This window comes from Argopecten irradians, unplaced genomic scaffold (assembly GCF_041381155.1).
Source record: "Argopecten irradians isolate NY unplaced genomic scaffold, Ai_NY scaffold_0066, whole genome shotgun sequence".
NCBI classification, from domain to species: Eukaryota; Metazoa; Mollusca; class Bivalvia; order Pectinida; family Pectinidae; genus Argopecten; species Argopecten irradians.
Window position 1 is genome coordinate 53,828 of NW_027187533.1, and position 14,113 is coordinate 67,940.

At 38.2% G+C, this 14,113-nt stretch overlaps 1 protein-coding gene across 1 annotated transcript in view; it reads right to left on the reverse strand.

The window, feature by feature from the left end:
* LOC138311623 (phosphatidylinositol-3,5-bisphosphate 3-phosphatase MTMR3-like) overlaps positions 1–8,856 on the reverse strand; it is a 35,958-nt gene extending 27,102 nt beyond the window's left edge. The window contains exon 1 of the mRNA XM_069252897.1: positions 8,797–8,856. Coding sequence (XP_069108998.1) covers positions 8,797–8,811 — 15 coding nt within the window. The 5' untranslated portion in view covers positions 8,812–8,856. The remainder of the gene's footprint in view (positions 1–8,796) is intronic.
* Between the last annotated feature and the right edge of the window lie 5,257 nt (positions 8,857–14,113).

The window sequence follows — 14,113 nt, forward strand, 5'->3', positions numbered from 1 at the left end:
TGAGACTGGTTCATACTTTTTCATTTTGAAAAGTCACAAATTTGGTTGCCCACTTAGTCAAAGATAAGAGCTTGATTAAAAGATCTTAGCATATTTTGACCCTGTGATGCGGCCTTGAATGAAGGTCAAGGTCATTCATTCAACAAGCTTGCATTAGGTACCCTTCTCAGCATATGCTACTATAAATAGCAAGCTGATATCAAGTTTCTGGGTCTACAATCTACATGCTTTGAAGTTTGGACAAGTGGATTTACCTTTCTGATTATGATAAGTGAAAAACCTGTATCACAATGACCAGGACTAATGCTTGTAGTCTAAATTTAGCAGCCTGTCTGTCAGTCATATGTCTCATATTGATCTTCAGACTTAGCCAAGTGTCAATGTACAGATTGTCGCCATCTTAGAACTGCACTTGTATTTATATATTATTGATCTTGATTGCATAGGCAATTTAGGCAAATATAGCTGTAGCGTGTAGTGTAAGCCCTTTACTGGGTAGGAGAATTTTATCAAAGAAAGGGCTTCAATGGGTTGGGGGAATTTTATCAAAGAAAGGGCTAATTATGTGCAACTGTAGCCACTGTATATATGGAAAACTGAACAAATTTGCATGTCAAGTTGTCAACATGTACAATTTACTTTATATCATCACACCTCTGGAGAGAAATGTCTACAAATGATTGGCAGAGAGCCGTCATGTGGTTACCCATACAATATACAGTAAAACCCCTATAACTCGAACAGCAGGGGATCCCGGACCATATCAATAATTTGAGGAATACAGGGTATTCGACTCATCCGAGGTTGGTCATGATCGACCGTTGACAGTCAAAATGTCCGGTCTCCCTAAGACAAACAATACATTGCAATGACATTTTAATTACCGTATTTGGATTTTTTATGAAAGTGTTTTTGATAGCAATATCAAGTTGAAAAAAAATATGTATTAAATAAAATGAGGGTTTGAAAATACTGACGACAAAGTAAATCAAATGTAAACGATCGTCAAACGTGGTACCATATTGGTTAAAACAGGCAATGTGTATACGTACAATTTCGATGATTTAATTAACAAAAATCATTTAACACATTTACAAAATAAATACACAATATAAAGTTATTGACCAGGTAATCTGGATAGGTAGTAAAAAATATAGCGCAGATACACTTCTTCCTGACTTACACTTAAAATGGGGCGTCAATACCTTTACACTTCTTGGCATTGATTTTCATGTAGACCTGCACAAAATTCCGAAACTGAATTATGATAAAAAGCTAGTTAAAATTAAGAGTTTAATTAAGGGATGGGGTAAAAAAGTCTCACACCTCTTGGTAAAATCACACTAATTAAATCACTCCTTATTTCACAATTGAATCATCTTTTTATCTCTTTACCCAATCCTGACGATAAGTTTATTAAACAATTGAACTCAGTTCTTTCTGTTCTGCTCTGTAGAAAGGGAGACAATTACTCATATTTTTTGGGAATGTACCGAAGTACAAGCTTTTTTAACTGATTTTGAGTGTCTACTGGATATCCTTTACTTACCATTCTCTATCAATAAAGAAACAATGCTTTTTGGACTTTTTAGACAAAATGGTATATACAACAGGATTGATAATGAAATTATCCTTGTGATTAAACAGTATATTTATAGAACTAGATGTTTTCAAAATTCTTTGAATGTAATGAGATTGGTATCAAAGATCTCCATGCTGTACAGAAACATATCGCATACGGAAAAGATCAAGCTTATATAGAGAAATTAAATTTTGAATGGAAAAAGTGAATGAAAATAGTAAACCTGGCTTAACCTTGACGTTTTTTTTTTTTTTTTTTTGTTGTTTTTTGTTCATATACCAACATCAACTTTTTATTCATGTTATTAACTTTCCCATCACTTACCGTATTTTTGCGTATATAGTGCGCACTTTTTTTCATAATTTTATCAAGTGAAAAGTTGGGGGTGCGCACTATACGCAGGTACAAGGCATGGCCAGGTCCTGGGTTATGATCACCGACCGGCAGGTCCCGCGAGCTATGCAGTAACATTTTGTACACGTTGTCGTGAAATAATTAATTATGATTAAATACTTGGATCTTTAAGTCAGTGGTCAATGCATATATTCAATATAAAAGGAAAACATTTCTTGAAATTTTTATCTTTAATTCCTTGAAAGTTCGTTTTAAGAGCACGTGTGTTCATGACCGGATTCATGTTACGATCGTGAATATTCAGTAAGGTATCTCCAAATCTAAATGGCTAAATGAATATAGCCTGGAGCTTGAAACGATGTATAAGTGTGTAATTAATTCGTCACACTAGACAGATTACCTTATAAATAAGTTTCTCCAGCATGTGAAAACTTTATTTTGAACTTGCAAATGTTTTGCGGAATGTGAGTGTAATCCCACATGCAGAGCCAGCAAATTAAATACGAAACTAAAACCTTCCTACTTTAACACTGACCAATCGGCACTATAAATGATGGTATGACTGTACAATTTACTCTTATTACTATCTTTTGAAATGGTTCTGTAAGATATCATCCTGATTTCAATACTAATTGAAATAATTGAGAATACAGAAGCGTGCAGTCAGTAATCAAATATGGCGGCCACCTGTGGTTGATTAGCCTACTCAGTCGGCTTTCCAGCTAATATCTTGGACAATGATTAAATCTAAATGCCTATCAGATACACAATAGACTTGATTGATACCAATTCAATCAATTCAATTCAATTGTTTTATTAAAGTGTCAAACATCTTACAACCTACATGTAAAAACATTTCATAAAAGTAATACTACATCAAATGTAAGACATGTCCAGCCAATGATGGCTTACTTAGACACTATATATATACAAGTAATTACATAAAACGGAATAGTCTAAAATGTTACATACTAAAAGATAACAAGGTAAGGCTGTCCCATGCTATTAAAAATGGTTAGTATATAGCCACGTTATTTTACAGGATATAAAATTTACAAAAAGTTACTTCTCCTCCTCCACATTGCATAAAGTTGATTTGATAGTAGATTTGGAGGAGAATTATCAATAAGGTATTTAAATTGGTTAAGATTGTCCATGATATTAAAATCAACATATTTCTGAGCATCAGCTAAAAGAGGCCATCGTAAATCATTATAAAACTCACATTGTGTTAAAAAAATGGATTTCGTCCTCAACCTCGTTTGATAAACAAAGTTTACAAATCCTATCGTTTACTGGCACTATCGGCCTGGTATCATGCCGACCCTTTTCGATTTCCAAAGAAAGTCGATCCACATCTTAAATTACATAATAGGCCCCTCCTTTCTCTATATCTAACACATTTTACATAGTCACTTGTTGTTGGCTCATATTTAAATGTTCTATAAAGTCGTAGTTTGTTACCATTAACATTTCCTTTGTCGTTCCACAATTGAATTTGCCAACTATCGGCATCCGTGTTATATAATCTTTCTTTAATTTTCCCCATCTTCCACGGAACCGAGTTCTGTGTTGTAAATACATCCATTAAGTTATTCTTCACTATTAAATCATGTACACGTGAATCCCACGAATTACGAAGACATCTGGACCATTTATGGATTTTACTAACCGTTCTATCACTATCCGTATTTGTAATTTTCAAATAAAGTCTTAAAACTTCAACTGACTGTTTAGTAGTAGTGGATGTCCAGCCCATGTCGCCTCTAGTGGCCAAGTTACTGGAGTGTTGTGATGCTCCAAGGAAATATCGACAATCTTTGTTTTGAAGTACAGTTACTTCTCTGTATGAATTGATGCCCCATAGTCCACTCGCGAAGTAAGTTATTGGTTCCACTATAGAGTTGAAAAGTTTTGAATAAATCGAGTGTGTCATACCTCCCGCGTGACTAAACTTTGCGTAAAGGGCATAAAGGGCCCTACTCGCTGACTTACACAGTTCGCGTACCGCGTGATGTAGATCTAGATGTTCCTGGAACCATAAACCTAAATATTTGTATTTAGAACAAATGTCAATGTTGGCATCACCGCATCTGAATTTGAATTGTGTTAGTGGCGAAGCGGGGTTACGAAAATGAACTACGTTGGTTTTGTCTTTGTTGATATATAATTTCCATTTACTACACCATTCCGACAGTTTGTCGAGCATCTTTTGCATTAAAGTTTCATTCGGAGCTATAATGGCTATGTCGTCTGCATACAGAAGTATTGAAACTATCGTGTCGTCTATATGAACACCACAACTAAGCGAATTTATGTCCTTTGCCAAGTCATTGATGAAGATAGAGAAAAGTGTCGGAGAGGCTTTACAGCCTTGTTTAAGTCCATTTAAAACCTCGAATGGTTCTGTAAACTTCCTGTTAACCTTCACCCTGCTAACATTATTTACATAAAGGGATTGGATTGCTCGTAGAAATGTTCCGTCTATTCCAAGATGTTTTAGTTTTAACCATAACAGATCTCTATTAATACTATCGAAAGCCTTTTTCATATCCACGAAACAGACGAATGTTGATTGTTTCCGTATTTTACGATTGTTGAGTATGTTATAAAGGGCATATTGGTGATCAAGACAGCTGCGATGTTTCCTAAAACCGTTTTGCTCGTCGACAAGGATATTGTTCACTTCCAGCCAGTCATATAACCGCCTGATTTAGTATATCCGCGTATATCTTACATGGAATAGATAGGAGCGAAATTCCTCTGTAACTGAGTGGGTCCATTGGATCTTTCCCGGCTTTTAATATAGGAGTTATATAATACTCTCACCCCATATGTCCGGAACTAAACCTGACCGGAACGCATTTACATATTATCCTGTGAAGTATGTCGATACAGGCTGGATTTCTTAGTACAGCGCTTTGAATATCGTCCATACCTGCAGCCTTGTTGAGTTTTAGCTCTGTATACAGAGTCCTCAACTTCCTTAAAAGTAATAGGGTTGTTTAAAGCTGAAGTGTCTGTATCCAGCACTGGGCCCAGCGACCGACGAAGATAATCCACAGAATATGTTACGTGCGAGTCTGACGATACATTGTACAGATCTTTATACACGTCATGCCATTCTCTAAGAATCTGTTCATCGTCCGTGATGACATTACCGTCGGCGTCTAAAACTTTGTGGGGAACAGATTTTTGACGATCATTGGAGATTCCCAGTTGACCGATTTTTTTCCATAAATCTTTGGGCGAATTTTTGCTTAGATCTGATAGTTCCTGTTGCTTAAACATCTGAAAGCGACGTTTTTTCGCGCCGTAGCGCCCGGTCAAATGTTTTCCTGTCGTTTATATATGTTGCGCGAAGTTGTTTTCTTAGACGATTTGAACACGTTTTATTGTTGAGCCATTCGCGTTCACTATCACACCTTATCTGCCATAGTCTCTTTAAATCACTGTTCCAATATGGTTTTCTTTTGGTTAACATGTTGTTGCCTTTCCTGTGACGATTTGATTGCACTTTAGGAAGTTTGTTTTTCATTTCACCATGTATAAGGTCTATAAAACTTTTATATGCTGTATTCATGTCATTATTGTGTTCAATGGCTTCTTCAATAGTGTCTATAGTCGATAAAATGGATAACATAGCCTCGTGATCTAACATAAAGTCTTCCGGTATATTCCTGGTGTTGTATTTGTAGCTTGTGGTATCAGTTCCGGTTCCGGACACCGCCTCTACCTGGTGCCGTATAGTGCTAGTTTTGATAGAAAACGATATCAACGAATGATCAGACGTGTTTTCCTCATCAAAGTTAAATAAATTACATATTTCCGACATTGTAAAAATATTGAAGTCTGTCACCAGATTTAGATTTTCTTGTGGAACAAGTAAATAATCGATACAGACCGCCCTCTTGAAGATACACAGGTGAAATTCTGTTTTCCCTTTCTTCCGTTGACCATCACAAAATTGTAGTCGGACAGGAAATCAATGAAATGATACCCATGGTCGTTTATTACAGTGTCAAGAACTTCTCTGTCTATAATATTGTCCACACCTTCCACAAAATCGGATAAAATTCCCGCATCGTGCGTTAAAATCCGCCCGCTATATAAATATCCCCTATGGTTTGGTAGGTAAAAACCTGATCCAGTAATGTTGGAAAAGAATAACGAGGAATCCACAGGTCTCGTCGATTCTTTGGCGGTAAATTACAGACACAGATTAAAAATACTTGGTCAGAGAATATAAAATTTAAATCCATAATATGCCCTCCCTGGATTTGTCTAATATTTCATGTTTATACGAATGGGCCAGCTCTATTTTTTTTATGAATACGCAGACGCCACCGCTTCCTCTTCTGGCATTGGTGTCTAAATTGGTACGATTATGATGAATACATGTATAACCGCTAATCGTAGCATAGTCGTTCTCTTTCCAGAAAGTTTCGACACAACAGAAATATATCGAAATTGCAAGCCTTTAAAACACTTTCCCTGAAAATCGAATTTGGGTTGTAGCTTATATTTGAATGCGACCATCCTCCTACATTCCACATACCAAGCCGGATTGTATCCTATGTGTGTGAACGGTTGTTGTCGAAATGTCGGTTTATTGACATGAACTCCGGATCCACTATGTTCGCTGGTACCGTTTAAAACGCTCACGTTGTTCTCTCCTAGAGGAGTCGTTCCAGCGATTGCCTGACGTGCGCGTTCTTTCTCCAGAGAATGTCCTTCGGCGATCACTTGGAATTACACAAGGTATGGTTAATTAATTTGATTGTAAAAACATGTACATCGTTTGCTGATATCCTCATTTATAGTGTCACCGGCAATTCACAAGCTAACTAGGCCTGCCCGTTGTGTAAACAAAGTGTCAATCATCGTGTCAAACTCCCTCTCGCCAGTTAATTTTAATGAACAGAAGGTTGTTTTAAGCACTGATAAACAATAAGAACTGTTTGATTTTGTTCTTCAAAAGTGTATGGAGGCAATGCAAAATGTTGTGATCGAAGATACAAAAACTGAGATTTTTTTTTGTAAATATTTTTTTTTCCAAAATGAAACTCAAAAACGTACCTGCGCACTATACGCGGGTGCGCACTATACGCGCAAAAATACGGTAAATATTTTTGTTTTTTGAAAAAATTATTGATGTGACGCTTATTATTATACAAATAGTTTTAAAGATTGCCACACTATTAAAACCCATTACCCCCCCCCACTCCCTGCCCACCCCCTCCTGCTCTCTCTCTCTCTCTCTTTTCTCCTATCACAGTCCTCCCTACCAGCTCACTCCACTACTTTTTCTTGCTTTTCCTCTGTCTCACCAATCATAAAACTCAGTACTAGGCCTATACATTAATATCTCGTCCAAACTCTTATTTAATTAATGTGTAGCAGATCAATGAAGTCTTGTTTGAATACTTATATATGTTTACTTCACATTGTATATAATATATATATGTTTTGATTGAAATGCCTTTTGACAAATAAAAAATTAAAAAAAAAAAAAGTTATTAACCAGCATAGTATTGAACAACACAACGATACCTAATATCTACTCTGTAAAAGCGTAAGTTACACACGTGTTCATGAAGTAACAATATGCTGGGAAAGATAAGGAACGCACTGATAAAACTCGAACATGGGGTCAATGTTATATTGTACATCGCAGCTTAACTAATTATGGTAATCGCTTTAATGTCTTTTGGAAAAGCCTACACACAAACACAGAAATTTTAAAAAAAAATATTGACCATATACATGAAAGTCAGGAGCGTCAGCGATTTCTTCCAACTTCCATTTGACATATACACAATGCGTACTTTCTATTTAACAACTAATCAACATCTTCCTTATTTTCCGTATTAAAGCGAAATATTCTTACGAGAGAGACATTCGATTATTGCTCTTAAATGTCTTGTTTCTGAAATATTCCACTAAAGTTTGGCATCAAAACAAAAGCGACTTGCGATTCGATGAAGTGGTAAGGTAATAACTGACAACTGGTTAAACCATTATTAATTACCAAAAGACTTTGGGGATAAAACGAACCCCACCACTGTATAAACACACGTGAGCTATTAATCCTGACGGATCGGTGCGCGTCAGGTGTGACACAGGTAAAAGACAATTATCTAAGGGCCGAACACTTGTTCGACGAATGCATGGGTACATACTTTATGTATTTTGCTCAAACTGATATATTTCTGTTCGAGGAATAAGGGGTATTCGACGAATAGCTGTTCGAGCTATCCGGGGTTTTTGTTACATAGATTATATAGGGACAACGGTCGGGACCATACGACCAGTTCGACGAAATAGGGGGTATTTTCGAGGAATCCAGGGTTCGAGTTAGAGGGGTATTTAAACTGTAATTGATAGGGCGTCATGATCATGATCAGCTGATTTTATTAATATTATGGTGCAATATCCTGTCGGTTCTCTCACCCGTCACTTTGAAATCAAATCATACTCTCTTCAACTAGATCTACCATTTCACAAATGGTATAAACATATTTTTACTTTTAGTATTAAATTGTTCTATTAACACACTGCATGCAACCATATGATGGAGAAATGAAAAAAATTCCCTACAAGTTGCTTCGGGGAATCCCATACTAAACGTCTGGTTTGAAAGTCGATGATGCGAAAAAAGTCAAAATTAACACAAATGTTTTCTCGATATAGACAATATATAGAGAGGTTGACTGTGTAGCTCCATCCTCATTTAAAAAGCAACAATTCAAGTGATTATTTCTCAGCCCAGAAGTCAAGATCAAGGATCGAGATTGTGTTTGAACTGTAGGGTGAATGTTAACTTTTTTTTTTAGGTAAATTAATTAAGGCTAGCTCACCATTTTGTCATGCATTTGTGCATATATACTGATGGAACCGTCGACACCAAACTGCCTGTTTCGTTGATCAGTACACAAAAGTATCTGAAACAAACACAAATAACATTCTCAGAAAATTTTTACACATATGTAAAACAAATGTTATTGATTTAGTGGTTTTTCATTAATCAATTCAGTATGCACAATTTTTGCTTCAAAAAGAATCAATTTTTTATTTAGAAAAATACTTCAACCCCGAAAAATCAATACTTCTTTATATAGTAATGATATAATTCAATCCATGACTTCAGCATTTCTAGATTAAAAAAAAAAAACGACATACCTTGGCAGGGTTTTGCGTTGAAGCTGTCCCTATATATACTAATTAAAGCATAAGAAAATGAAAGGGCCCACCACCGCTTTTCTGAAAGCCCCATTCCAATTACATAAGGGGACTCCATTTTATCTGAGAAGATTTATGGAACATCCCAGTACAAACCCTGCCTTGGGTTTATAATATATACCAGGTAATTGGATCCTTATCAATGTAATTATAAACATTGATGATATCGAATATCTACTTCATTCTTCTAATCAATGTTCAGAAGCAATGATCGATATGTTGCTCTGAACTAGCTCTATAGGCAGGGTTTTTGCCAGCTATTTTGGGAAAAGGACCCTGAGCAAAAATTGGGAAAATATTATCGGTGTTTTTTAAAAAATTGGGAAATTATCATCATCATTTTAATTAAGTCTGACTCAAAATATTCATTAACTATTGAGTCAGTGTTCAGTAATAAAAACAAGAGGCCCAGAGGGCCTGTATCGCTCACCTGGTTTGTAATGCCAAGTAATGTTCTGAATACAGGTTCATTGTTTCTTTTCTGAAGGAATTTTAATATTAACCTCTAAATCCCCTATTAGGCCCCACCCCTCCTGCCCCCAGGGGTTCAGAGCCAAAATTTATACAAGTTCTGTTCCCCTTCCTCCAAGGATATTTGTGGCCAAATTTGGTCACAATCCAAGCAAAACTCTAGGACAAGTAGCAATTTATAGGATTTACTTCTATTTCCCCTATTGGGCCCCACCCGTCCTGCCCCTGGGGGGCCAGAGCCAAAACTTATACAAGTTCTGTTCCCCTTCTCCGAAGGATGTTTGTGGCCAAATTTGGTTACAATCCATATATAACTCTATGACAAGTGGCGATTTAAAGAATTTACCTCTATTTCCCCTATTGGGCCCCGCCCCTCCTGCCCCCGGGCGGGCCAGAGCCAAAATTTATACATACTCAATTCTTATTCTCCCAAGGATATCTCTGGCCAAATTTGGTTACATTCCATGCGGAACTCTGTGACTAGTAGCGATTTAAAGGATTTACCTCTATTTCCCCTATTAGGCTCCGCCCCTCCAGCCCCCGGGGGGCCAGAGCCAAAATTTATACAAGTTCTGTTCCCCTTCCCCCAAGGATGTTTGTGGCCAAATTTGGTTCCAATCCCTGCAGAACTCTCTATGACTAGTAGCGATTTAAAGGATTTACCTCTATTTCCCCTTTTGGGCCCCGCCCCTCCTGCCCCCGGGGGGTCAGTGCAAAAATTTATACAAGTTCTGTTCCCCTTCCCCCAAGGATGTTTGTGGCCATATTTGGGTACATTCCATTCACAACTCTATGACAAGTAGCGATTTAAAGGATTTACCTCTATTTCCCCTATTGGGCCCCGCCCCTCCTGCCCCTGGGGGATCAGAGCCAAAATTTATACAAGTACTGTTCCCCTTCCCCCAAGGATGTTTGTGGCTGATTTTGGTTACATTCCATGCCAAACTCTAGGACAAGTAGCGATTTAAAGGATTTACCTCTATTTCCCCTATTGGGCCCCCCCCCCTCCTGCCCCTGGGGGGTCAGAGCCAAAATTTATACAAGTACTGTTCCCCTTCCCCCAAGGATGTTTGTGGCTGATTTTGGTTACATTCCATGCCAAACTCTAGGACAAGTAGCGATTTAAAGGATTTACCTCTATTTCCCCTATTGGGCCCCGCCCCTCCTGCCCCTGGGGGATCAGAGCCAAAATTTATACAAGTACTGTTCCCCTTCCCCCAAGGATGTTTGTGGCTGATTTTGGTTACATTCCATGCCAAACTCTAGGACAAGTAGCGATTTAAAGGATTTACCTCTATTTCCCCTATTTGGGCCCCGCCCCTCCTGCCCCTGGGGGATCAGAGCCAAAATTTATACAAGTTCTGTTCCCCTTCCCCCAAGGATGTTTGTGGCCAAATTTGGTTACATTTCATTCAGAACTCTACGACAAGTAGCGATTTAAAGGATTTACCTCTATTTCCCCTATTGGGCCCCGCCCCTCCTGCCCCTGGGGGGCCAGAGCCAAAATTTATACAAGTTCTGTTCCCCTTCCCCCAAGGATGTTTGTGGCCAAATTTGGGTACATTCCATTCACAACTCTATGACTAGTAGCGATTTAAAGGATTTACCTCTATTTCCCCTATTGGGCCCCGCCCCTCCTGCCCCTGGGGGATCAGAGCCAAAATTTATACAAGTTCTGTTCCCCTTCCCCCAAGGATGTTTGTGGCTGATTTTGGTTACAATCCATGCCAAACTCTAGGACAAGTAGCGATTTAAAGGATTTACCTCTATTTCCCCTATTGGGCCCCGCCCCTCCTGCCCCTGGGGGGTCAGAGCCAAAATTTATACAAGTTCTGTTCCCCTTCCCCCAAGGATGTTTGTGGCCAAATTTGGTTACATTTCATTCAGAACTCTACGACAAGTAGCGATTTAAAGGATTTACCTCTATTTCCCCTATTGGGCCCCCGCCCCTCCTGCCCCCGGGGGGTCAGAGCCAAAATTTATACAAGTTCTGTTCCCCTTCCCCCTAGGATGTTTGTGGCCAAATTTGGTTACAATCCATGCAGGACTCTATGACTAGTAGCGATTTAAAGGATTTACCTCTATTTCCCCTATTGGGCCCCGCCCCTCCTGCCCCTGGGGGATCAGAGCCAAAATTTATACAAGTTCTGTTCCCCTTCCCCCAAGGATGTTTGTGGCTGATTTTGGTTACAATCCATGCCAAACTCTAGGACTAGTAGCAATTTAAAGGATTTACCTCTATATCCCCTATTGGGCCCCGCCCCTCCTGCCCCTGGGGGGTCAGAGCCAAAATTTATACAAGTTCTGTTCCCCCTCCCCCAAGGATGTTTGTGGCCAAATTTGGTTCCAATCCATGCAGAACTCTATGACTAGTAGCGATTTAAAGGATTTACCTCTATTTCCCCTATTGGGCCCCGCCCCTCCTGCCCCTGGGGGATCAGAGCCAAAATTTATACAAGTTCTGTTCCCCTTCCCCCAAGGATGTTTGTGGCTGATTTTGGTTACAATCCATGCCAAACTCTAGGACAAGTAGCGATTTAAAGGATTTACCTCTATTTCCCCTATTGGGGCCCCGCCCCTCCTGCCCCTGGGGGGGTCAGAGCCAAAATTTATACAAGTTCTGTTCCCCCTCCCCCAAGGATGTTTGTGGCCAAATTTGGTTACAATCCATGCAGAACTCTAGGACAAGTAGCGATTTATAGGAAATGTTGACGGACGGACGGACGGACGGACGGACGACGGACGACGGACGACGGACGACGGACGCCGCGCCATGACATAAGCTCACCGGCCCTTCGGGCCAGGTGAGCTAAAAATGATGAATTTATCATTTTAATTATTTTTGATGCTGTATGTAATTTATATTGCATGTAAAAGATATTCCACCGCTGACAAACTGTATTTTTTCTCTATCAAAAAAAAAAGAGCAGATAGAACCTAGTATTTTTTGTACAGTTACAAAAGTTGCTTTCTGTACACCACCATTACCGGCCATTAAAAAGTCTTGAGCTTCTTCTTTTATTTTAAGATAAAAATATGAAAATAATTAATTGCATTCCAAAAAAATATCTTTGGCACTATGTCATATCGAATGAAGTACTGATAGTGCATGCACCAAAAGCAAAATAAATTATTTTCTATATATTTTTTGTTTTGTGATAATTAGACATATCCATACACGATAAAACACAAATTATAGTTCCAAATGATGAGTATTGTTTATGCTCTGTCGACGATGTCCAGAGTGTTCAAAATAAAATACTTGGAACGTACAAATGTAACTGATCAATGCAGAGATTATGGCAAAATGCAAGTACATGAGGCCTATGTAAATTGTCAAAGACATTTGAAAACGAAATATACTACATGTATACACAAACCACAATATATGGATTCAAACAAAATTTTATTTACAACTGATACTTAACAAATTGAATAGCAGACGAAACCTCTGGCTCATTCCTACTGTCACTTACCACACTGAAAGTGGGCCACGTGCCAAAAATACCAACTGACAGGACCCAAGATATTGTGCCCGAGGTGTTGATTAATTGGTGATTGCCATTTATAATCCTATTTTTTATGTCTGGTTGATGTTTTGCGTCCGTACCCCAGTTAGTTTTACCTGCGCTCTCGGCCAGCCGACTCACCTGTCATGGCCGCCATTTTCGGGTGCGTTTGATTGCAAAGTCCAAAAAGTTGTGGGACTTCGCCACTGAAATCGGGAACGCTTCCCCGCGAACGTAAACTATTAAGAAATGATGTTTCCCCATGTGAAATGGGCTTGTACAGGGCATTAGATATTAATAACCGTTACCGGAGGTATAATTGAGACATCATTTGCGGTTTTTAACTTAATGCTATGATTGGGAAAATAGTGACTGAATTATGGGAAAATATACTGTGCTATTTTTCAATTGGGAATGGGCTCCGTTTACCGGACCCTATAAAGGCCTGGCAAAAAACCCTGGATAGGTGTTTTATAGAATAGAACAACCAGCTTCAATAACATTAACCGTTAATGATAAAATGTGTGATGAGCTGTTTCTTATATATTAATAAGCGTGATGTTAACAAATTGGTACACTCTTTTGAAGATAATTGTTAAAGATCTTTCTAAAGTGTGCTTAAATACAGATTTTTTTTTAATATTCCACAAATAGATGCCTTCAGTTTAAATTTCATGAATTTGTTTACTTGTCAGCAGTACATGTACATATAGATTTTAAATAAATAAGATCTCTAGAGCTTTGAAGCATGCCTGGTCTAGCCCCATGTCTCAGCAGGATCGAGTACCCAAAATGGAACACCTTCTAAAATACGTTTGATAAATAATTATCCAGACATGATAGAAATGTTTGAAAATCATTATTAGGAAAGTTCAAACATTTTTTTAGTTTATTTAAGTATAAATATTCCATTCAGCAAATGTTTTTCTTGTTTTAAAAGATATAGGGTTTTATA